The 27,778-nt window shown below is 31.8% G+C and overlaps 1 protein-coding gene across 11 annotated transcripts in view; it reads left to right on the top strand.

The window, feature by feature from the left end:
* Positions 1–27,778, top strand: part of MEF2C (myocyte enhancer factor 2C) — a 178,751-nt gene that overhangs the window by 125,322 nt on the left and 25,651 nt on the right. For 7 of the 11 annotated variants that reach the window (XM_031967365.1, XM_031967360.1, XM_023496082.2 and 4 more), the window contains exons 4-6: positions 2,640–2,783; positions 13,386–13,572; positions 15,741–15,788. In XM_031967365.1, the coding sequence (XP_031823225.1) occupies positions 2,640–2,783; positions 13,386–13,572; positions 15,741–15,788 (379 nt within the window). Of the gene's footprint in view, positions 1–2,639; positions 2,784–2,844; positions 2,983–13,385; positions 13,573–15,740; positions 15,789–27,778 lie in introns of all 11 variants that reach the window. The other 4 variants (XM_031967381.1, XM_031967409.1, XM_031967388.1 and 1 more) reach the window with 2 other exon arrangements.

Below are 27,778 nucleotides of genomic sequence, written 5' to 3'. Positions count from 1 at the left end.
GCCAAATAAAAATACTAGTGAATGGCAGAACCAGGACTAGATGCCACATTTCCTATCCTTGATGCATCATTCTTTCTACTAGATACTTCAGTTTGACTCTTTTAGATTAAATGGAATATTTGGGCTAAAGATCCTTATAAACTCAGGAGAGAATTGTGAGAGATAATGAGTTAATATGATGGTCTATGAAATAAAAATGCTACATAAATACCAAGTGTTACTGAGATTTACATTTTTGTGATCCAAACATACTATCTCCCTGCCCAAAAGATTCATAAGAATATTTAACACCCATGTATGTACCAGATGGATTGTAATGACAGATGATGGGTCCTTCTTAACCCTTACGTTCTGTTTTCAGAAACCACATTTCAAAACAATTCTAGTTCTTTGTTAAGAATTATTTTATAAAAGCTTAGTATACTGAAATTTTATCAGGACTTTAGAGACCCTAAGTAAATAAGTCATTTATTCATGAATATACTTGGTATACCTACAGATATGTAAGTAGATTAATGATAACACTATGAGAAAGCTATACATATTAATAAATGTTCAATATATTTCTATATAGTTGCAATCTAATTGTTGTGGTATATAGGTCCAGGTCATGATGTATGGGATATAGTTCAATATCTAAGTTTTTGCAAAAGACCCAATATATAAAGAGATAAAAATATGTTTATAGTACATAGTCATAAAAAACAATGTAAAATGAGAATCAAAATTAAACAAATTACTAGTTCCTGTGGAAAAGATTTTGGTAGAGAGAGGACCAAAGAAAAAGAAGAAGATTGAAGGAAAAGAAATTTGTTCTGAAAGCATTATAACCTCACTTTAAAAAGAAAAAAAGGTGTAATCCCCTAGAAAGACATACTACTTCTCTTTTCTAGTTAAAGTAATAGCAACAGACTCATGGTAGGGGTCCAGGTGTCCCCACCAATTATGAAATCCCCAGAATTGTAAAATGTATATTTATCATCTCATGTCAAAATATTCATTTTAATATTCAAACATTTATACCACATAATAAACTGTAACCATATGTTTATTTGTTATATTATACCACTATAACATAAATAAATATTTATAGAGAAGCAATTCAGTCATAGCAGTATTAGAAAAGGTTCTTTTTCATAGTTTTCTTTTTAAAGAGAAGACATCAGACACATAGAAACTCATTTTAAATAATGTTAAGTATGTTATATGCTGACAAGAACCTAGGAGTTCAATATTTTAAGGCTGACACTCCCCCTTTTAACTAATGTTGTTTTATTTATTTTTTCCCCAATAGTGTGCATTAAAGATGGAGTGTTATCTCAGCTTTGAATTTCCTGGCTTTATGTCACAGCTTTAGCTTTATTTGAATGTACTATTCAGTATTTAATAAAGATGAGTTATACTGTTGAGCTTTCATTTAAGCAGACATTTTGGTAGATAGTTCTCTTTTTCTCCTCCAAAATTGATTGGATTTTTTTTTAACACTGGGAAATTTTAGATTTTTAAAATATTTATCAGTATTGTTGATTTAAATATCATAGTTAAAATGGCAAGAATAATTTCATTGAAATACAGCATTGAAATATCTGAAATATATTAGTATTATTTCTTTTTAAAATATCCTATATAACTAAAAAACAACCATCATTAAAATAAATGAAAATAAATTCAAGCACTCTGGCTTATAAGCACTACTTTGGTTTAGAATTTCACAGTTGGCACTAGCCCTAGACATATATTCAGGAGACAGAAAATTCCCAATAAGGCATTGACTTTTCTTTTTAATATGTTAGGAGTTTGAATCAAGGAACTTTTTACCCAAATGGATAAGCTAGCAAAATTTTATACCTGAAATGAGAAAGAATCTTTTCTTGATTATTAATTGTTGACTCATTTTCCTAATTTTTGACATTTTTTGTCTCTAGCAAGCTTGTTGATAATGTAACATCAAACTCAACTGTTTTAAATTTTCTTTTAGGACTTATTTTAGCAACAAACTCCTCTATATGTTAAGTTTCGGCATAGTATTTCATTTATGTAGTGCTATAATTAGATTTTTTAAATTATAAAAATGAACATAGCACATGAAAGCTCATAATCACTTTTTCCATAACAACACTAGATATGTTCTCTTTACTCCATTTTTTTTTTTCTCTCGAGAACATGTAATTGGGAGTGATAGAATAACATTACTATCATGAAATGTATTTTGCTCAATACAAATCAGGGATTTGTATTAAATAATTGTTTCAAGATCACAGGTTCTGAAATCATTGGCAGTGTCCTGATTTCTTGTTTTATTCTACTGATACAAAAGAGGATGTTACAATTAGTTGCTTTCATTTTATTCAGTTAGCATTGTCTCTAATTTGAGTAACAAAGTACCTTTGACCTAGATATCAAATGACTTAAACCTTTTTTTATTTCTATTATTTATTGACTGAATCTCATTTTGAAAGTTTCCTTTTGTCATTATTAACAAAAACCTTCTATTGTTAACTCACTGTATCTATATATAATTTATTTTTTCTAATATAATATATGATATGTCAGCTTTGAATTACTGGACCTCTCTCATACAAGTGAATCTCTCTTACATCCTGTGTCAAGATTTGAACTTTCCAAATTATGTATTTCAGACGTTGAGAAAGAAGGGACTTAATGGTTGTGACAGTCCAGACCCTGATGCAGACGATTCAGTAGGTCACAGCCCTGAGTCTGAGGACAAGTACAGGAAAATTAATGAAGATATTGATCTAATGATCAGCAGGCAAAGATTGTGTGTAAGTACCGAGAACACCCTTCGTTTTTTTTTTACTTCTGATATTTCTCTGAACCTGGCAGGCATTGAACAAGAAAGAAAACAAAGGTTGTGAAAGTCCCGATCCCGACTCCTCTTATGCACTCACCCCACGCACTGAAGAAAAATACAAAAAAATTAATGAAGAGTTTGATAATATGATCAAGAGTCATAAAATTCCTGTAAGTACCAAAGGGAGATGAGATGACTGGTCTGCTGACAACTGCTGCAGTAACAAACCTTAACCCCTTCAGTTCTGGCTTACTTTAGTCAGTATCTGAGAGAAAAACAAAAAAACAAAAAATGGGCCAGATAAAAATAAAAATAAACTCAGCAACTTAAGGCTTGCAAAGTGTTATATATTTATATCTATATCTATATTATCTCATTGCCAAAGACAGCTCATTTTCGAAGTATCTCCTGAAGATGAGCATCCTTTGATCTGAAGTTATTTTATTCTAAATAGTAGAGGTTTAAAAAAGCACATTTTAGGGCTGAAAACTCATAAGGAAGAAATAGGGACATGACCTATGATTACATTGATATGGGAAACTCCCACATGCAGAAGTACCCTCTACCATGACAGATTAGCATCTGCCCTATAACTTTTAGTCTTAGAAAGCGGCATAGAACTCTGTCACACAATCAGCATATGTCAGAGTAGGGACTTATGCCCAGGTTCCTTTCTGAACATGACTGTTGATGCCCTATACAATGTTGACTCTCCTAGAAGGAAGTTAAAAGCTGATATCCCCCAGAATTACATGACTCTTTTACCATAAAATATACTCCATTAATAATACACTGATGAAAAATACTGGAAATCTTCCTGGAAACAAGTAGAAAATATTTTCACTGTTCTCATGTAACCAAAACACACACAGAATTTACAGTTCTTTCAATTCACTTAACAAAGACATCACACAAAGATTGTTTTCTTGATGAGACCAGATCCTAGGATTCTACACTAAGTTCAGTAACAGCACTGAAGGGTTAAAGCTATTTGCTCGCTGCAGAGAAACAGACTGCATGAAAACCTCATGGTAAAATTTGCACCTGTCTGTGTGCTGGGGTGACGTTACAGCTTGATCAGGAAATTTGCTTCGCCAACATCACCATTTTCCATGCTTTAACATTTGGCTAAATTTTGTCTTAACTAAGTCAAAATCTCTAACAGTCGGTCATATGCCTTGCCAGATACTTGAGAAATAACTGCATGTGCTATTTTGTTTACATATAAAGGTAGAAGAAAATACATACTCCCATTAAACATTGTCACTATCCAAATAATGTTAAGTTTGTGATATAAACTGATGAAATTCAAAGCTGGCGTGCTTTTTTTGAATGTCTTTTGTTAATGTCACAATCTTAATTTTATTTAAACTTATAGGTGGCAATTAATTTCTCCTAAAAAATACCTTTTAACTTAATAATAGCAGTCTTAATCTGAAGAAAAAGATTGGTATCTATGGTGAGAATGTGTTAGTTAATTAATATCAATAAATGCCTATTCTAGAAGAAAAACTCCAAAGCAAATAAGTTCTTAATTAGTAACTATTTTAATCATATTTATCATATAGATACCAATTAAGTTCGTAATTTTTAATTAAATGGATTTGCGTTAACAACAGGGTTTTTATCTAGTTGGACTTCCACTGTATATTAAAAGAATATAAAGTAACCTAAGCTTTGAGATGTTCTAAAAATAAATAAATAAATAAATGAAAACTACTTATAGCAGCTTTGTGATAGGAACTTTATCAGGTGTAATTCTCTGTATCAAAGGAAGATGGGGAAAATGGCAGCCTTCAAAAATGATGAATTTGGTTAGCTGTCTAGAAAATCAATCCTGCTATAGGGAAAGAGCACTAGAGATCCAGAGTTTGTTATTCTTCATCTGGGAGTCCCTCCTACCCACTACTGTACCAGTTATATGCTGAACACATAGAGGTTTTGAAATGTCCAATACCAATGTCAAGGAACTTGTTATAGATTTACTGGTCAAAGAAGAAATTAGAAAAGGATAATGTGCTAATCCCTGTTTGGGTATATCTTTTCCTTTGTCCTCTATTTCCTGTATACATTTTCTTTTTAGAAAACTTCTAAATACAGAATACAGCCTGTTTATTGATTGTGTAAGCCCTGATAAGGAGAATTACTTAGACTATTTTTTTGCTTTATATAAAAGTACGGGTATGTGCACTTCATCTCTAAAGATGCAAATAGTGGTTAAAATATCTCTGTATTCCCTCACTACACATCTTCCTTTCGTGCTTAGAATTAAAAAAAATCATGCTTCATAGTTTTTCAGAAGCTCCAATAATGGATAGCACGAGAGTCAAAATCAAATTTGATTAATTCAGAAATATTCATCAAATATTTGCTATGTTCAGAATACTACTATACTAAGCACTAAGTAATTTTATTGTTTAGTTATATGTATATGTGTTGTTTCCTGATAGAAAGTAAATTCTTTATTTTTGTCTTTGTATCATCAGTGTTTAATAAAATGTCTGGCAAACAGTAGGTACTAAATAAAAGGTGATTTATAAAAGTGTGTTGATTGTTTGATAAAAAAAAAAATTAATGAGATATAGCCATGACCATTATCTAGTTTATAAAAGCTGTCTCAATCTGTCCCCTCCTCTCTATTCATAGGTACACTATAACTCCTAGTTAGCATTCATCTCTATTAATGAACAGGGTTTATATTTTGATTCTCTCCAACTTCCAGTCCATTCTTCACACTGCTGTCAGATTTTTCTTCCCTCAGTACAGATATGATCGTGTCATTGCTTTATTAAAACTTTTTCAGTAACCTTCCAAATACTTTAGCCAGGTATTTGGGGTCTTCTACAGTGTTCAGTCATATCTAACTATGATCCCATTCTGGGTTTTTTTGGCAAATATACTAGAATGGTTAATCACTTCCTTTTCCAACTCATTTTACAGATGAGGAAACTGAGTCAAACAGGTTACTCAGCTAGTAAATGTCTGAGATCAGGTTTGAACTCAGGAAGATGAATGTTCCTGACTTCAGGTCTGGTACTCTATCCACTATGCCACCTAGCTGCCCGTTCTATTGTTCTAACCTTACTTCACATAACTACTACTGCTACTACTACTATTACTACTACTACTACTACTACTACTACTACTACTACTACAACTATGACTCTACACACTCACACACGTACATATATGCCACACAAACCAAATTGGACTACTTGTCCACAAAATACATTTCACTCTCTCCTTTGTGTGTTTTTATTCTCACTTCCCTCTATTCCAAGAACTACTCTTCCCCTCCCTCGGTTCTTTACTTGTTGAAATTCTGTTCCTCTTTTAAGGATACTAAAGCTCAAATTTCCCTTCCTTCATAAAGCATTCCCTCATTTTTCTATCAGTACTCATTAGTAATGATCTTTAATTCCTTGGAATCAGAGAGCAACTCTGTTGGGCTGGATACATTGTTTGAATGTCAGGTGAACACTTGCCAAAAAAACTATTTTATGGAGAATTCACACAGGGCAAGTGCTTACAAGTTGGTCAGAAAAAACAATACAAAAATGCTCTCCAAATCTCTCTTAAGAACTTTAAAATTGATTGTATGATATGGGAAACACTGGCACAAGGACCAACCTGCATGGTGTGCTCTCATCAGAGAAGGTGCTGTGCCCCATGAGCAAAACATAAGCTCAGAAGAAATAAGGTGCACAAAAAAATCCATTCCAAATGTTCATTGGGACTATTTGTGTCTGATCTGTGCCAGAGCATTGCGAGTTTGTATTGACCTGATCAGCCATAGTTTTGACTCTAACATAGTGATGTCACTTTAGTCTTCTTTAAGAATATGAATGACAACAATCAACCAACTATGATAGGTACTGAAGGCACAAGAAAGATGAAAGACTATCCCTTCTCTGTGAACTTTCAGTCTAATGGGGGAAAACCAATATGTAAATAATTACGTACAAATAAGATACATACAGGATAAGATGAAGATAATCATCTGAGGGAGACACTAGCATTAAAGAAGATCAAGAAAGTCTTCTTAGAGAATATAAGGTTTTAGTTGAGACTTAATGGAACCCATATATATCTTCATTTTTTGCTTTCCTTTTGTACTTATCATTTATCATGTTAGATTGTAGTTCTTTGTGTATATTGTGAACTTCATGAAAGAGGGCACAATTAAAATTAATTCAATAAGACCATAACGCATCTGACCTAAGTTTGTATTCTAGGACCTAATGCAGTCCTCTTCATATTAAGCATTCAGCAAATATATGTGGAAGTTTTTAGATTAGCCTGGTCTACAAATTATTATAATCTTTCAGAAAATGATAAACATAATTAAAGAAATGAAAAACAAAACACTGTGAAAGAATCCAAAAACTAAGAGAAAAATTTCATCTAGGATTTTAAGGGAATTCTTCATGGAGATGATAGCATTGACAAAACTATGGAATGAAATAACATCATTGTTGTATTACTTTAATAAGTGTTTTCCATAGTGCAAAGGGCCATGCTTTTATCTAATGCTTTCAGTTGCTATAGATTCCTTCTTCATTTTCGTTTTGGGAAGTTCCCACAGTTACTAAAATGTTTAGAGCAGTGGCTAGTATGATTTTCTCTATGCAAATTTACCCAACTTTTTTAAAAGCTCAAAATGACTAATTTATTTTTCAATTTCAAAGATCAAACCTGAACAACTTCCCCTTTAAAAGGAAAAAATTTAAGATTTCATTTTCTCATTTGTGTGATAAAATTTATGTGTATTACACCTAGGATTTAGCACTCTGCCAACATTTTTCAATTATATGAAAATGCACTATTTACAAAGGATTTCTCATTTCTTGAAAATTCACAAACTATATTGAAATTTATTGAGCTGATTTGAGGATTACAACTATTTCTGAAAAAGAAAAGGATTTACTGGGATTTATGAAGAAATCAGTACACACAGTTAAAGGGAAAAAAAATTCAAGATAGAGTTAAGGAGATACTATTCACATGCATATATAAGTAGAGTACTAGTTGTATACTTTTGATTTTGTTATTGAGTTATTTGAAACTCTTTGTAACCCCATTTGGAGTTCTCTTAACAGAGATACCAGAGGGATTTATCATTTCTTTTCCAGCTCACTTTTACAGATAAGAAAATGAAACAAGCAGGGTTAAATGACTTTCCCATAGTAACAGAGCTAATAAGTGTCTGAGACCAAATTTAAACTCATAAAGATGACTTTTTCTAATTCCAGGCAGTATCTATCTATTGTGTCACCTAACTGCCCTGAGTAGCATGCTATTAATGTGCCACACAGTCACAAATTTTTTAGTGGTAACATCCTATACCCAAAGATGCTATGAGCTCCAGATTACTTCCTTTTGAGCTCTTAAAGGACAAGGATTCTATTACTGAATGAAGAGTAGTTTCCAAATACTTTTTAATTATATAGAATCCCTACCCAAAGTACATAAATGAAAGGAAAAAAGTGTCTGAAAAAATAAAATTTAAACAGGTATTAGAAGGTAATTTTGAAATTTAAAAAAATGCCACTCAATCATCCAAATTATTTTTAAGATTCTAAAAGAACATCATGTATTTAAAAATATATTGACTTCCTTAAATTTTTTCCAAGAGAATTTTTTGCTTACTTAAAATATAAGTTGTGGCAAAATTGGAAAAATAGTGGACTTTATCAATGTATACTAATAATCTTTTAATCATTATTACTTTTGAATATTTTTATAGTGAAGAGAATAAAAACACATAAATACTATGCATTCATCAGCCCAGATTTCCCTTTTCTATGAAATCTATACTTTGTGTTTCGTGTTCAGCATATTTGAGCTTGACTAACTCTTCTTATAAGTTTGCAGAATTTTTTCAATCTTATTATTTAATTACTTTATGTATTTTTATGTTTTTAATATATTCCAGTATCCTTTATTTAAAAGAAAAAAATAGTAGGGAAAGAACTGAATTGCTAAGTAAATGATCATGAACTAGTATTCACTCCCCATTATTTAAAAAAAAAATCACGATCATACAATTGTAAGATTAGAGGGAATCTTTGAGATGATCTCAATTGAGTTCTCCCCCCCACCATCTTCCTGACAAAATGAACTAGAAAGATGAAGTTAATTGCCTAAAATTATACAACTACTTTAATGGGAGACCTAGAACTAGCTAAAACTAAGGTTTTCTAATTCTTTTCTTCATTTTCATTCCAAGACACCATGCTTTTCAGGCAAATCATTTTTATCTTGTAATTTTACTTCTTACTTTAACATGTTTAATTCATGATACAGATATGAAAATGAAAGAAATTATAGAGAAGGTATGAAAGAGGTCAACTCAAACATTCATTACACAGCTTGTCAATTCTTGAATTCAAAATTCCCAAAGTATGTTCTCATAACCAAGTGATATCTATTTCTGATCTGTGAAGTGCTATCCAGATACTCAAATCAAAACTGTTTCATAGTGATTAATTTCAAAACTATCCTAAATGCCTAATTCTCAATAATTAACTGGGGGAGGGTACAAAGGAATTGACCAAACTACATAGGCAATCTTGCATTTTTTAGTTACTTGTGAAATGTACATCTCTTTGGAATGTGTAGTTGTAACCAACTATCCTTTACCCTGATAAGACCTAATCAGCTTTCAGAAAATCAGTATTTTTATAGTCTTTGGGCCATCATGAGATAGTAATTGCATATTTATTGGTAGTTAATAATAATCCATTATTAGCACACTGCTAAAAGTATTTTTAATGAACATAACCACAGGAAATCAGCTCTTAGTAAATATGAGAGTAAGAGAAAAAAGTGGGAGAAGGAGGGAAAGAAGAAAGGACAAGTTCATGGATATTCATCTTTGGGCTTTATTCTTTCCAGGGCAAAAGTATCTCCCAGATAATAAGATAGACATGATAGAAGATAGATGAATAAGATTTCACTTAATACATTACTTCTGCACTGCAGAAATAATCCTGAAAAAGTTTATGTACATCCCAAAGGGATTCTTTCACTGTCAGACAATTCCATGGGCATGGAGGAGAATGACTATGTGTGCCGGTGAATACATCCAGCATGTTTTCACTGACAATGATAAATGACCTTGGTAAATATTCTTACTCAGAAAGATTGCAGAATTATCCCTATACTTGTGCCATATGAAGGACAGTTCTATCCCAATGCTTTTCTTTTAAAATCAAATCTATCTACTACAAATTAAAGCAGAATCCCATTATACCTACATCATAAAAAGAATGGAAAAGATATATCTTTATGAATTTGAACATTATTTGACCCCTCAGTATAAGTGATTCCCTGATATATAGAAATGAGTTGTAGAGTAAGAGCTGTTTTATTATATAGATGCTTTCCATTAAGATATGGGGCTCTAAAAGTGCAAAGTTCTTTAAATTTTAAATTTTTTATAGAATCATAGATTTCAATCAGAGAGGGATCATTGATGGTCATGAGTCCAACCTGCTCATTTTACAGATGAGAAAACTAAGGCTGACAGACTGATTTGTGCAAGGTCAATTTTCTAATAAGTACCTGAAATATCATTCAGTCCCACGTTTACTTGACCAGCCCTGTATCCACTGCACCAAAGTTTCTTAAAACTGCGAATCATGACTCCATGGGTCAAATAACTAAATTTGGAGGTCATAAAATTATGACTTATTATTTGTAAATGTTTTATTTGTATATCTATCATATGTTTGTGTGTGTTTGTGTGTGTGTATGTGTGTGTGTACATACCTGAGGAGTCACATAAAAATTACTTGGGTGAAATGGGGTCAGGAATGACAAAAATTTAAGAAGCCCTGCACTATGTCACCCTGACTCTCCAAAGATAAAACTTACATTTTGTTAGTAAATATAGAACTTTAAAACTGATATTTGGGAAATAAATTGAAAGACTGAGTGTTATGATATATAGTGTTGAACTTGGAACCAGAAAGACTGACATTCAAATCACAATTCTGATGCTTGCTAGCTATGTAATCATGGGCATGCAACTTAACTTTCCTGGGTCCCAAGGGACTATCTAAGCCTACAAATGTCTAAATGAATTGTAGGTTATGTGGTAGATGAAATTCTCAAACCTGTGAAATCACAAAATCTTTTATAGTGACATAAAGTTATCATTTAAAAGTAAATAGAGAAAACATTTTCAATTTTAATATAGATATGTAACAGTAAAGGACAAGAATGATTTGGCATCATGTTTAAATTTCTCTGTCCCTTTCATAACTAGTAGACTTTGAAAAGGTACCAACAAAAAACATATCCTACCTATTCCATCCTGATTTATACTAGTCTCAACTGATGATTCTTCTTAATAAGAAAATAGAATAAATACCATTTAGTACCTTATCCAGTGAAAAGGAAATTTATTCATCCTGCCCATTTATTTCTGTGATATAGTGCTTTGTTTTGTTTTGTTTTGTTTTGCTTTCTCAATGACTACTAAGATTTGGTATAGTTTCAATTAATGAAGCTTCTTATTTCAAGGTAAAAACAACCATAATATCTTTCTAAAGTAATGTTTCATCTTCCCAACTTACCACAAGATAAGGTCTCTTAAGAGAAATTTTAATAATCTTGCTGCTATAACCTTTTATCCTCTTCTGAATGATGTGGAATCAAAGAAATATGAAAGAAAGGAGTTACAATACCATTACCAGGACCTAAGAGAAAGGAAGAAGAAAACATTTTAAAGACTATGAGACATGAAAGGCATTATGAGACAAAATGATAAGAATTGGACAGCAGTGTTGTCATAGAACAGTCATTAGATTTAGGAATTGTCCTAGACTGACAAAATTAAATATAGGATTTAAAGAAAGAAAAAAAAGTTTCAGCTTTTTTCCCTATTTACATCTCTATGGACATGTGTTTTTTTCCTATTATATAGTACTTACTTGAGATTATTTGAAACAAAAACTGCTTATATAAAAATTATTTATGGAATATTATGTATATTTTCCATTTTAAAACTGTATTGTATATGTGTATAGATATGTATGTAGATATCTACCTACACATAATACATATATATATGATGTATAAAAGATATATGTGAAAAATTACCTGCATCTATATGTGTATATACATACACATACATACACACATACAAATACATGTATGTGTATACATATATGTGTACTTAAAAGAATAACATTAAAAATGTATATGTTTATAACTCCTTATACAAAAATTATTTATGGACTATTATGTATATTTTCCATTTTTAAACTATATTTTATGAATGTATATATATAAATATATATATGTGTGTGTGTGTGTATGTGTTTGTGTAGAGATATCTATCTACACATACACATAATATACTCACATATACATCTTTTAGTAATGTTAATGTTCAGTCATTTTAGTTCTGGTTGACACTTTTTGATCTCATTTATGGCATTCTTGTGAAAGTTACTAAACTGATTTGCTGTTCACTCCTCTAGCTCATTTTACAGATAAGAAACTGGGGCAAATAGGGTTAAGTGACTTGCCCAGGGTCACACAGCTAGTAAATGTCCAAGGTCAAATTGAACTCAGGAAGTCTTTCTGTCTTGCGGCCTAGCACTTGATTCCGCTGAGCCTTCTAACTGCCTTTGGCAATGTACACAACTCAAATTTTCATTTCAAAAGTAAAAGATGGGGCAAACAATTTAAAGGCATAAATATATGCTTCTTAAGTATATTATTAAAACTGCTAGAATCTGGATAATTCAAAACAGAAAAGTACCACCACACAAAATGATGTTTGTTTTTTATGATACCCCCCAAAAAAGAGAAAAAGAATAATCAGGATTTGGGATTTTATCCTAATTAATCACCTATTTACATGGTATCTTTACTAGATGATTATGTAATTTCAAGCTCTCTTTAATTAAAATAGAATTATAGATATTGCTATTCTGTTCATAGTAATGTAATTCATAATATGAGTAAAGTATGCTCTAACGTCATTATAAGGTACCATTGCCCCAAATTTATATGTATGCTTTTAACTTGCCAAAAGATAACTTTGTACTATTAAAATTTCTGAATAAAGATATTTTTAAGTAATTAAACTAAAATTTCTCTTGTATGTGTCATAGTCCTCACTTTTCTATGGACAATGAAGTCATCACTGTCATGTACCTTTGATCTTACACTCATTTGCAATTCCAGATTAAGATATCACAAATGAACAATTATGACTTATGGCTTCATTGAATGGAATATAAAAAGAAGATGAAGTCTAATGAAGTAGGGTTTTTTGTTTTAGACAAAAGTGAAACAATTTATAACATTCACAAAGAAAATGTATTAACTGTATTAAAAGTCAATTTATGATTTTACCATCTTAAAAGCCTTTTTAATGGTCTAGTAATTTATCCTCAAACCAAAATAATAATATTAATAATAATAATAATAAAACTTTTTAAAGAGCTTTAACCACAAGCTACAAAATATTTTAATTAAAACAGAAAAGTTGTACTTTTATGACTATTGAGCGTCAGTACTATTCTCGTCTCTTCTCCTTCTTATGTTCATACAGGCTGTTCCACCACCCAACTTTGAGATGCCAGTTTCTATCCCAGTGTCCAATCACAACAGTTTGGTATATAGTAATCCAGTCAGCTCACTGGGCAACCCCAATCTTTTGCCACTGGCTCACCCTTCTTTGCAGAGAAATAGTATGTCTCCTGGAGTAACACATCGGCCTCCAAGTGCAGGTAACACAGGTATGTTACTGTCAAATATTGAATGTCAACAAATAATTTTTAAGAGGCTACTTTTAGCAAAAGAGTTATGGTATTTTATTTACTTTGTACTAAGGCAAGGTGCCATCTCATCAATTCCAACATTATCCAAGTTATTAAGAGAAAAAATCAGAAGCCAAACCATTTCTAAATTCTATGCAGCATAAATCTGTGCTATATTTATATTGGAATCTTTTGAAAAGATGCTTTGTAGGAAGCAGTTTTGAATCTTTTTGAACTTATGGATATGCATTATGAGAATTAAGTATTTTATTCACATTTTAAAAAGTTTTCTTCAAAATGTCTAAGTGCCCATAAAGCCTAAGGAAACATTTGTTACTCATTAATTTCTTCTCCTCTTTTAATTTTCAAAAATGCACTAACGTGTCCATATATACCTCTTCCCAGTTTATAGAAATTTAACTAAATTGAAATTAAACCAATCTTAAAATGCAAACATTTTAAAAGTACATTATTTTTATGTGATTGTCTTAAAATGTAAATGTTTCAAATTTTAAAATAGAATAAATAAGAAGCAGCTGGTGAACTATATATCATCTGAGAAAGAAAAGCAAACGTACCTTTTTTTTTAAAGTATTCTCTTTTTGGAAAGAGAAGGGATAAAAGTGGAATTTTAGAAAGAGACCTGTATTGAGTCCTTACTCCATTTCTTACTGCTTGTGCACTTTGAACATCTCTTTTCTTCCCAATGCTTTTTATGTATAGAATGAAAAAAATAGACTATCTGGTTCCCAAGTTCCCTTCTTGTCCTAAAAATGATAACACTGACAATCTTGCTACTTAGTCTAGGCAATAATCCCAAGAGCAGTAATGCAGTATTACATGAGAAGCACGGGCATCAGAAAACTGGTATTCAGACATGGCTTTCACCATACATAATAGCCATGACATGTTATATGACCAATGTGAGTCTTAATGTATTCATTTGTAAAATAAGCACAATAATCCTCACTCTATATATAATATATATCATAGAGTCTTAAGGAAAATATGGTGCTAACATACTGAAGGATTATTATTATCTTTTCCATATCATTTCTTTTATAATTTAAAGCAAATATGATAGAATAGAGATTGGACGGGGTAATTTCATTGCTGTAGAAGAAACTCCTTCTCGTGATGCCATTTAGTGCTTTCTTAGCACTCTCTAGTCTTTGAGAGTTGCCTGAAGCACTGACAGTTTAAGTGACTGCCCAGGATTATACAACCAGGATGGAGATTTAGGTCTTCCTAGACTTGAAGTCAGAATGCTTTTTAAAAAGCCTTCTTAATTCTTATTAATCAAACTTTACTATGAAAATAAATTTCACCTCAATTTTTTTTTAAAACAGCCAAGAACAGAAGAAATACTTAATATTAGGAATCATGTCTTTGAATAATTGATAAATAATAGATAAAGACTTTTTTAGAAAACTTTTTTGCATTTTTTTTAACATCCTTTATTTGGAAGAAATGGCGTTACATGGTTTGGGCACAACACTCACTTTCCATAAATAGTCTTTCCCATAGTATCTTTCTGAAGGGGAAAAAAATTAGCAAAAACTTAATAAAGAGAATTCACTTTCTTGTTGCTGCTGCCAAAGAGATATCTGTGAAAAGGACAAATAGTAAATAGTCAATCAATTTGCATGGGCAGTTGATAGATGAAGATAGTATCAGTTTTAAGAGGTAAAAACATTAATTGTGTAAGAGATCCAACATCAAATATATAGAAATAAGTACTTATTAGAGCTCAACTCACCAAATTATTTTATTGTCTTTGGGTTTTAGGGGGTGATTACTTTAAAAATATTTTAGCCTTTATACCCTTGGGGAAAAAAATAATTATCTTGGCAAAAATAATAAAAACACTCACCACCCAGATGAGACTTTTTTTAAAACTGTAAATTTTTTTGGACAATGTCAATAGTAAGAAAAAGAAATGATCTTGGCACAGTGTCAGTGTAGAATGCATTTTTAATGTTTGAGCACAACTTGTCATGATGAAACAAATATGTCAGTTGTTATTTGACTTAGGGATGCTTTGTAATTTCATGATTTTGGGGGGTAAGGTATTAATGATGATGAGGTTAAAGCTTTTGTGATTTTTTTTAGAAGTTTTTCCTGTTCTATTTCCTCTTACTTCATAGGTGGTCTGATGGGCGGGGACCTCACAACCGGTGCTGGCACCAGTGCAGGTAATTGAGACAATTTTATACATTCCAATCTATTGAGGGGGGGAGGAGCATTCTTATAATGAATGGTATAGAGTGAAATAATTCAGAAGGTAAAATGATTTTATAACAATAAGATAAAACTTGCCCTTCTAACTATCATTCAAATAGTGTTTTGAAATAGTTACTTATTAAATGATACCTTAATAGTCATTTTTATTGAATAGTACTTTAGTTAATAAAACTTCCAAAAGTATGCAATATATCAGGGACCTGAATATCCAAAATATTTGATTAAATTCTAGGTACCATTATAAGGAATAATAAGAGTACCATTATAAGGGCATATCATTTATAGTGTTGAATATCCGAGTCACACTTAATGTGAACTTTCTGCTCCCAAAGATGAATTAACTTCCCCAGGCCTAAATTAAGAGAGAACATCATCACAAGTATTTGCATTATACATAATAATTTAATTTATAAAATAAAACCATAATTGGTATTAAAATGAGCATAGCTATTAAATAAGAAACATGAAGAGGGGAAAAAATCTTTTTAGTTTTGTTTCTACACATCTGAGTCCTTTATACTGTGGCCTCCATGGCACATTCCATCAAGGTTTAGTATTAATTCATAATAATATGATTATTAAGATATTGATGTCATTTTTGATGCAAAGGCAAGAAGATACAATACTTTCAAATGCCAACTGCAGTTCACTGTTGGTATAGGAAGTAACCATGGCAATTTTTCTGCAGCTGAGGCTATGCTGTAGATTTTAAATTGCAGAGAGTATGCAAGAATGACATGAGGTTATGTTTGAAATGTCAGAAAAGGATTCAAGTTTATTAAAATATTCATGGATGATCTAGTTAAAATATTCTGCCAGGGTCAAATGTAATAAACAGCTGATCATAAGAAAAAAAGGAATGAATTTGGGGCTTTAGCTTTTACACCCCTGGAAAAAAATGCACACAAAACATTTGTTTAACTCTATCCATTCAGAGTTAATATTTCTTTTTTTCTGATTTGAGTTTTTCACTGTCTTGCATTTGTTGACCAATGCATCTAAATCATGAAACCCAAATAAGGAATTTCACTAATTTGTTGAACTCCGCTCCAAAAGAGGCCAGCTAGGATGTCTTGTCTTTGAAATAAATGAAAAGATTTTTGTTTAACTTTAATCCAGTAAATAAATTTTCCTCAGAATCAAAATTATCTATCTTCCTAAATTATCTAATCCCATATAATAGTGGTACTTAATATGTGCAATAATTTTTTGTTAAATAAATACTGTACCAATGACCAAACAAAGCTAGAAAATCTAAATCTAACCATTCTACAAATTCATGCATTTAGTTCAAATTATGCCAAAACCTGAAGTTAGAAATAACTGGAAAGAGTCTCAGAGATCTAGGAAATCAAGCTCAGAAGACAAGACATTTGTTCTATTAGAACAATGTTTAAGACCTTAAGAATTATTTCTATTGACAGCTTCAATTCAATACTAATCCAATAAACAGACTAGTCCTACACTAACAGAAAATGAACTCAATTTTATGGTAACTTGAATAAAGTCATAGTATCATTAAAAAATCCTTAAGATATATATTGTTCCTCTCCCCTGCAACACCATGTTCCCAGATTGATAAATTTTATTCGGTTTAAAGATTTCTAGGGAAGGATTTCTATTCTTTATTAAAGTTATGTTATATTCCATAATAATGACATAATCAATATATTTTATTAATAATTTTTCTAATTACATATAAAGATAGTTTTCAACACTGATCTTTTTAAGATTGTGAGCTCCATATTTTTCTCCTTCCATTCTTTCCCCTTTATCCAAGACAGCAAGCAGTATGATGTAGGTTATACATGTACAATCATGTTAAATATCTTTCCACATTAATCCTATTGTGAAAGAAGACTTAAAACAAAAGGGAAAAACAAAAACAAAAAAAACAAGTGAAAATAGCATGCTTCAGTCTGCATTCGGACTCTATAGTTCTTTCATCTGGATATGGATAGAATTTTCCATCATGATTCCCTTGGAACTATGTTGGATTATTACATTGCTGAGAAGAGCTAAATTGATCATCAACTTATTATTAAATTGTTATTGTTAAATTGATAACACATTTTGATGAACAGAAGCAATTCTATTCTATACAAGGTACAAATTTCCGAGTTTCCATTGGATTGTGATTCCTTTGGAATTTTTTTCTATTAGGACATGGAGGAATTGTGGTGGCTAGGAACACCTGTTGTGGATGCCACTTAGTCTGCAGCTTAGCTCTCGCGTCCTGCCCATAAACGGAGCCTTCTTTCCTTCTTTCTTTTACGAGACAGTATCATATGTCTAGGCTGAATATATCTCTGCTGATGTCAGAGTGTCACATAGCACCAAGGGGAAAAGAGGCCAGCCAGGATGTCTCTTGGTTTGCAGAAAGGGAAAACTCCAGCAAAATAATGAGATCTTCTGAATTCTAAACAGTGCCACCAAAAAAAAATTGGTCAGATAAAGATATGAACTCTAAGATCAAGGCACAAGCATAGCTATGATTATTTTGAAAAGTTTTTTTTTTTAATCTTGGTGGCTATTTTAAAATTTTATGTGCACATTATAAATCATCTCAGTATGTTTATAAGTCATAACAATGGAGAGTGAGGTTTCAATTAATCAAATAAGCCATCATTGCTTAAATCCTCTCTTAATACATCCCCACTGAATACTGAAATGGTTGGAAAGTATACTATGAAGGTGCTTCACTCCCAATTAAATGCTACCCTCTTGTATCAAAACAAAAGACCTCCTGGCAGAAAAGTAACACATAGAACATCAGAAGTGGAGGAAACCATGAAGGTCATCTAACCCAATCTTCTCCTTTTACAAATTAGGAAATTTAATCCCAGAGAGAAGGGAAGTCACTTGCCTGAGGTCACAGAGTGGCAGAGTAAGGATAATAAATCAATGTTCCTAACTCTTAAGCCAGAGGTCTCATCCCTATATCATACAGCTTCCCTGGTATAAAATATTTGGCTGAAAAAAAAGACCAACAGACACAAAAAGGAAGAAACTGCTTTTATATTGAACCCTGGTTATATGCCAACAGAAAGTCACCTATATGTTAATTTTAACCAGTAATAATATGAAGAATAAAAATGGTGCCTTATTAATTAAGCCCATATAAAATAGACTTATTTTCCCAGCTAAGATTTCCCTCTAAGAAGAGATTACTTTTTGGTACCACTTGATTCAAGAACTCCCTCATTCTTTGTTCTCCTGGTGGGATCACTGCATTCTAATTCTAAATCTGACCCTCTGAAAACACCATATTTTTTATTATCTTTGTAGCATGGCTTTTGCCTTCTTTAATCATTGAATTTTAAGAACAAGTGAATATTCAAAACCCTTTTCATTATTCACCCCAAACTTCTCATTCAAACTTTCCAGACTAGATGCAGTAGAACTATAAACTCTTCAAGTTGGAAGGAACCTTAATAGCCATCTATCCAATATCTATACCAAAAGAGTTCCCACTTTAACAGTAAATCTAATTTTTATCCTTTGATCTGGGGATTAGAAAGAGTGTAATGTTCCAAGTATTTTATCCAATATTATCTGAATTAGAGGAGATAAAATCCTAGGAAAGCATCTTGTCAGAAACCTTCAGTTCATCAGTCTGTATTTCTCTACATCTGATATTCATTTTTTAACCTCTTTCTGAAATTGATCCATCAATTCCTTTGGGTAATCTTTAGTCATAAAGACTTGTGTGACTGTTGGTTAGGCTCTTCAAGAAGAGTTATCTTGCACACTGATCAAGGAAGGTCCTGATCCATATATGAAGATCTAACATAATTGATATAGATGTGGATGTAGATTAGACTTTTGATTTCAGGGATATAGGGAAGGTTTTAGATAATGACACTCCCCTTCTCAAAACAAACACACCAGGGGATTATCTACAACTTTGAGAGCTCAAACAACTTGCCTCAGATTACAAAGCCCACTGTGTGTACGTGTGTGTGAAAGAGAGAGTGAGAGAAAGAAAAAGAGACAGAGACAAAGAGAGACAGAGAGACAGAGAGACAGAGAAAGAGAGACAGAGAGACAGAGAGAGACAGAGAGACAGAGAGAGACAGAGAGAAAAGAGAGACAGAGAGAGAGAGACAGAGAGAAAAGAGAGACAGAGAGAGAGAGAGACAGAGAGAAGAGAGAAAGAGAGAAAGAGAGAGAGAGAGAGAGAGAGAGAGAGAGAGAGAGGAGAGGGAGAGAATAATAAGCTCTATATCAAGTATTTCCGGTCTCTAAGGATAAGTTTCCATTCACTAGGCCCCACTGATTCTTAATGTAGAATAATTTACATAGTGGAAAAAAAATTAGGGTAACACAAAACTTTCTATATTATACGTGGAAAAAAAGATTACCTTATTTAAATTTCTAACAGAATATACAAATACTATTTGATTTTTTGAAAATAAAAAAGGATGAGTACATAATAGTGTATCAGTGTAGTAGCAACAAAAAGCATTTACTTAAGTAATCAATTGATAAATATTTATTGAGTACCTATTATTTGCCAGATCCTGTGTTCATATATTGGTTTTAAGTTTGGAAAGTATTATCCATTCATAATCTTATTTGAGCCTCACAACAATCCTGTGAGGAAGATACTAAGTGTATTATCCCCATTTTTCAGATGAGGAAATCAAGTCTCAGAGAATTCAAATGACTTACCCATGGTCAGGTGAGAAGTGCATGGACCATTAGTCAGTCACTCAAAGTTGCACAAATTTTTCTAACACTGCTAATGTTCTTAGTTGAAAACCTCAACATTTTATTCAAAGTTATCCCCAAATTTGGTTGCTACTTCCTTTTTGTTAAATTATGCTATTAATTGTTGAATCATTTTCATGATAAAATAATTTAAAAAGTGACAATAAAACTATGTATTTGATGTAAATGAAAATATGCTGGGAATTTAAGTAGAGTTAGTCATTTTATTAATGAACTTCAGTTGGTAATTATTCATATAAAGTATTGGTCTGAGAGTTAGGGGGTGCAGGCTCAAATCCCAGCTCCTGCATTTAACTTTCTACATACCATGGAAAAGCCCCTGTTGCTCTAGGCCTGAGTTTCCTCATCTGTAAAATGATGAGATTGGATTAAATTTCTTCTGAGCTCTAGATAAATGATGCTCAGATCCTATATATGATCGAATCCTGCTTTCTCAACAACCACACTGAGAAGTTGCAGATTCTTTAATTAGTTTTTTTAATAGTTTGTCTGCAAAATTAAATTTATAAAGTGCTAATTTTTTGGAGTACATGATAATTGAGAGATCTGACTCAGGACAGCTCTCTTAATGACTTGATTCTATAGAAACAATTGCTATTACCAGAGTGAAGTCACAAATTAAGGAGGAATACCTACTGATTTTTTTAATGTAGCTCTGTTTGCTTGCACTTTAACAAAGTTGCATAGCAGTTGGTAGAAATAAGAAAGGTACATTTTATTATTAAATTAAAGATTAAAATAAAGTGTTCTAAGTGATTTCCTGATTCGTGATTATAACAAAAACAAACTAATAATTCTATAGAGAATTTATGAACATTATACAATGTAAAATAATTTGACACTAAGGCAAAACATGTAATATTCAATAGTTGATAGCATATGTAATATCTATGTGTTAATTGCTTATGTGACATTTATTATGAATCGGATATAATTTTATAGAAAAGAAAATAATTCATTTTTTTTGTTTGATGTTTACTAGCCTGGTTATGCATTTGGGTACAAGTCTTGCCATTTTTTTAATGTTTAATCAGCATCACATTAAATAGTCACTTAAAAGCAAGAAGTGTGATGAAATAGGAAGAAAATTGAACACAAAATTAGGAGACCTGGATTATAGTTCCAGCCATGCCTCTTCAACTGCTGATTGATGACAGAATCCCTCCACCTAATCCAATAAACATTTATTTAGCAGCTACTATGTGCCAGGCATGGTGCTAAGCTCTGATATACAAATACAAAAAGGAAACAAAAGAAAGATAGACCCTGCCTTCAAGGACCTTAAGAAATAATTTTGGAGTTGTTCAGTCATTTACAACTCTTCGTCAACCCACTTGGGGTTTTCTTGGTAGGATATTGAGCAGTTTGCCATTTCTTCTTCTAATTCTTTTTATAACAGAAGAAAGTGACTCAAAGAGGATTAAGTGACTTGCCTAGGGTCATACAGCCAGGAAATCCAGGTCTAAGGCTAAATTTGAGCTCAAGATGATGAGTCTTCCTGACTCCAGAAATCTCACTCTCTGCCCATTTTCTACCTAGCCTTAGTCACTGAACTCAGTCAGACCTGTTGAAGATTTTGGCTTAAAAAGGCCAAGGTGTCTCCCTGTATCCAGGACCATCTCCAGTTGTCCTGATCTATATCTTGTCACTGGGCCCAGGATTTCTCTGGAGGAGAAAGTGAGGCAAGTGACCTTACCCAGCCCTCTTGCAGTGAAATCGAATTCATTTATATGTCATGACATCCCCTCCCTGATGTGATGGTCCTTTTCCAGGAGGAAAGACAAACAATGCCCATTTAAAAAGCAATAGGAGAAGATCATACACAAAAGGAAACTTAAAGGAGGGTGGACCCTGCACTTGAAGGAAGCTACCTATGGAAAGTAGAGTTAATTGGAAATTCAAACCCAAATCCTCTACAAAGGAAAGCATTCCAGAGTTTAATGTCCACCCTCCAACTCAGAAGAAAAGAAGCCAAAGGAAACCGGCAGGTATTGCTGATAAGATTTCAGGTGATAAGCTTATATTAGGTGGGGTATGACATACTCTAGAATTGAAAATAAGCAAAGTTGCATTCTAATTTTGTGACCTTGGACAAGTTAACTTCAATGGGATTGAGTTTGTATAAAATTGGCAGGGAAAGGAGGAAGATAGATGATCTATAAAGTTCCTCTCAGCCTTAAAATTCTGTAGCTATATAAATCTTATTTTTTTGAATGATTAACTTTTTTATTAATATGATATAATGGTTTAAAAATGCACATACATTTTTTTCATGTTTATATTACAAGGAATTGAATAAATGTGTTATGCAATAGACCTGAAAAGGAAAATGACATTTTATTCAGTCATAGAATGTTAGAGCGGGTTTTAGTGCTCATCAAATCCCAGGGAATTAGCAACTGTAATTCAAATTCATTAAATGATGAAGGTAGTTGCAAAACTTTTAAGTTTTCAGAACCTTAATTTTCTCATCTGTAAAATAGGACTAAATAGTTTTACAACTTACTTTACAGGGTAGCTGTGTAGTAAGTACCTTTTTAAAAAAAAATGTGTGTGTGTGTTTGTGTGTGTAAAGATAGATAGATAGATAGATAGATAGATATAGACATAGACATAGATATAAATGGAAGTTAGAGAAGCTAGGTGGCTCAATTCATAGAAGCTGAGCCTCAAGTAAAGAAGAGTCCTCTTCCTGAATTCAAATCTATCCTCCGACACTTCCTAGTTATGTGACCTTGGGCAAGTCACTTAACTCTGTCTCAGTTTTTTATCTGTAAAATGAGCTAGAGAAGGAAACGGCAAACCAGTCCAGTATCTTTGTCAAGCAAGCCTCAAATGAGAACACAGAGTCAGACTAAATAGAAATAACTCAACAATAAATGTATTATTATTTTTAGGGATTTCATATACTATTATAGGGAACACCAAATGAAGAAACTCTCAAATAATACAAACTAGCATGTCCTCTGCAACACTTAGAGAGTTGCCTTAGTCACTGAGAAATTAAGTGACTTGCCCATAATCATATTGTCAAATTACAAAAAATAATAAAAATACTTCAAAATATGATTATTTTTATTATTACTTGATTTATCTAAGATCATATAATTCATTTACAGTAAAGCTGAGTACAAAACACAGATTTCTTGATTTTTAGTTTCCTTGAAAGAGTGTCATTGTTTTGGGAATCCTTTGTGTTTTAGGATACATATAAATATTGCCTGTTTTTATCTCCCTTTTAAATAATGCACAGAAGTACCTATAGAGTTCTCATTAGGCAATCGTAAGGGTTGATTACATGTTCATGAGATTAGCCTCTTATACTTTTAACCACATGTAAGGATAATAAATTTACATTTTTATATCCTAAAACAGCACAAATTCAGGTTAAAATGCTCAAAAAATGAAAATATGTATAACAGCCACTTCTAATGAGAAAACTACTTCTGACTGCTAATACATGAACATAATGTGTGTGTATGTTGCTTCTCCAAAGGATATAAGTGAGAAATAAAAAGTGAAAGAAGAAACAACTTAGATGAGTAGTTAAGATTCATGTTTTGAAATTATTTTGTTGGTCTAGATTTTTGTAAGCAATAACCCTGAAGTCATCTACAATTTTACTTTGGGAGCCAACCCAAGACATAAATAAAGTCTAAGAAAACTGCTTGCTTTTTATTATTATTATTTTCCTGTGCAATTAAATATGAATGATATTTTTAACTGAAACCAAAGTAATCTTATATTTGTTAGAAGAAAAAAAGTTTTTTGTCATCTCACTGGATACTGGATACCCCCACATCATATGATGTATGGCTGTTACCAGTAAAATTATTATATACTTCCCATTTATAATAGCTGATAAGTTATCAATGGAACTATTCTCTAAAGACTTCTATTTAGGGGATTGGTGAATAGAAACTGGAAAGACCAGCAACCCAAAAAGCCAGGTTATTCTATTGTGAAGTTCACTTTACTGTCTCACTTTTCTTCTGCCTTTGAGGCTAAAATAAAAATTGAGCAATATGCTACCTGTTGACTTAGACATGTAAGAAGTTTTCATTTTTAAGGAAAGAACATGCATTTAAAAGATTAATGAGTATAGTAAATTGTCACTTGCTAGAAAGATATTTTTGGGCTTTTTAATATTAGAGAGATTTAGTCACTTATCTAATGAATATCCTTTTTTCACTTTAATCAATTACCTAAATTCTTTTAATTTTTCTTAAGATGCTTGACCAAATAATTTAAAGAATGTGACTCTTGAAATAAGGCCCATTTACTTAACATGAAGATGATTATTAGCAGAATTTGGCCTCAATTTCCTTAATGGGTTGCTGACTTTTTTTTTTTTTTATTGTTCCAGAATTCAAACAAACAACATATTTCCACCAACTAGTAGTATACCTCTTTTTCAGTTTTTCTTTATTTTCAAATTTTCCACATTATCATAATATAATTTAACTTGGGGCAGTTATCAGAACAAAGGCATTTTAAAAATTAGAATCAGCAGAAGTTTGTGAACTATAGCAAATACTCCCCTTCTGGAAATCAGATTCTCTATACTAGGGACTTTCCTACATGGGCTTTTCAGTTCTTAGCCAGCATTATAACTCTGATATACTGCAGTTCTTCTTGTTCTTTCCAATTGCTTACTTTCCACTAATAGACTTATAGCCTATTAAGTTTGAATTTCAAACCCAAGAATATCTAAAAGGATGGTATATTTTATATTCAGAAATGCAAGCCAAAAGATCATTAGATACTTCAAATTAAAGGAAATGGAAGCTATGTCTATAGAGTGCCAAAAGCTTAGGGGAGCAGAGGAGGAAGCATAAGAGCAAAAAATTAATCATCTGGATGTTTTGTCTACAAGATGCTAAACATCCAGATATCTATCCTTGCATAGAAAAAGACATCCAGATGACTGATTTTTTTTTTTTCATTTTTCATCCAGATGTTTTGGTAGAAGCCTATTAATAGTTAAGGAATTGGATTCACTTGATACTGCCACTAATTAGTTATGTTAATTGAACAAACTCAATTTTCCTCCCTTTTTTTCTCAACCTAATATTCCTACTTAAATAAAATGGGTATAAATATTTAACACCAACTCCAGCTGAGAAAAGAAAACTAGTGAAATGATATTTGTTGAACTGAATAAAAACTTAAAAGTTAGAACTAGTATATTTCTTCATGTAATAATTTTTTTAAAAATTGGAGTATGATCATTTTTTAAAAGGAAAAAAAAATTTGGTCAGCATACAATTTTGAAAATGTTTAAATAATTTCTTTTAAATTTTCACATGCGTCAAGGAAGATAATAAAATATATTTGCAGCTCATGAGTTAACTGTATAATGCCATTAACATTGTACATACAGTATATATACAGTATATTCTGACCGTACTTAATAGAAACTTGACTACTAATATGCTCTAGGTCACTGAGAAAAGGAATTAGAGAGGAAAGGGAAGAAGAGTGAGAAAAGATATTTTGTAACAAGGTCAAGGGAAGGAGAATGGATGTCTGAACTATTGAGATATGCCTTCCTCATCATTTCTTGGAGGGTTTTAGCCTCAGGGTCAGAACATACAATGCACAGTCAGATATGCAAATCTTGACAAGTTTGCCAGTGTTCATCATTTGCCTGGGCGAATGCCAGCACACAGTGGCTGAATTAAAGAGGTACTTACAATAATGATAGCAAACCCTCATATATAGTGAAGATAGGTACATATTTAAATGTTGCCATTGTAAAGGAATTTTTCTTAATCATTTGTATTAATTGAATGACACATGAAAAATCACAGAATTTGAATCATTGTCTAGAAAGATGTCATAGATTTCTTAAAATATTTCTCAAGCACTATTTTGAAATGTATTGGAATGAGAAACATTTTACAAAATTAATCTGTTTTCATGATATATATAATTAAGTGGGGAATGGCATTATTGCTCTTGGTATGATTATAAATTCAGAAGCTTTACAAGTCTATTTATGTCCTTATTTCTTCTACTTGCCACTCAAAACAATTTATAACAAATATTGTTTTGATTTCTCTAGAATTCTCATGCATCTGTAACAGTTATGTAAATTATAAAAAGACAAGTAATTATTATTTCTAAATTCTGTGCCATGTCCTCTCTCCAATTTACACTGTCTCAATATTTTTATTTATAAAAATGATTTAGAAAATTAGCGGTCATGTCAATAATGAAAAATGTCCTGACTTGCTAGTAAGGTGAAAGGCCCAAAAACACATGTAAAAAGTTTAAATTTAAAAGGGGGCTTATATTACTCATTGTTAAGTACAGTTTTGCAAGATGGAAATATTCAATTTCATTTTCATGGGGGAATTAAAATATCTCTTTAGCAAGATATTACCAAAAACAATAGTTATATTTTGTGTACATTTATGTTCTGGTAGCATCACATTGTCAATTTCAGCTTTATGATACAAGCTACGTATTTATTCAAAGATAGAAAATATATGGACATATTACAAATCGGAAAACATCAGAAATTCATGCTTACTTTTGAATATTGAAGAATATAGTTTGGGTTTCCTCAATCTTGGAATGCAGCATTATATATCTGCTCCAGCATAGGAAAAGAAAAGAAAGAAATCGGGGCACACATTTAAATTCTTGATGCCAAAAAAAAAAAATCCAAAATTAATTCATAGGAGTATTCACAAATCAAAGTTCTGAACCTCTACCAAGTGGAATATGCGATTTATCTCTAACAGGGCTTCTCAATTACTATTTCATAGGCTTGACTAGCTGGCCCCAATTCCTGCGAATTAATATATTCCACTAGTGATAATTGTGTCTATTGCCTAAAACATTAAACAAAATTGGATACAAACTAGTTTGCACAATTTCACATTTTCTACCCAAAGTTCCCATTTAGGTTAAAAACACAGAAACAGAAAAAGAAAAAAAAATTGTAATGGTTTTCCTAGGTTTTATGGCAGGTACATGTCAATATTTTGAAAAAGCCATGTGCTGCCAGAAAGTGAAGCAAAGAAAGGCATATATATTCTGAATCCAGTATGTTTAGGGAAGAGTGCCTTCTCTGTAAGCTGTTCATTTTATGAAAGACCACTAAACAAAACAAGACTGGGAAATATTCAGAAACAAGCATCCCAGACAGAATTCATGTGACACCAGCATAGCTTCCAGCATGACATGGTCAAGCAGT

This window comes from Sarcophilus harrisii, chromosome 1 (genome assembly GCF_902635505.1).
Source record: "Sarcophilus harrisii chromosome 1, mSarHar1.11, whole genome shotgun sequence".
In the NCBI taxonomy this organism is placed as follows: Eukaryota; Metazoa; Chordata; class Mammalia; order Dasyuromorphia; family Dasyuridae; genus Sarcophilus; species Sarcophilus harrisii.
This window is presented reverse-complemented; position numbering and strand designations above follow the sequence as displayed.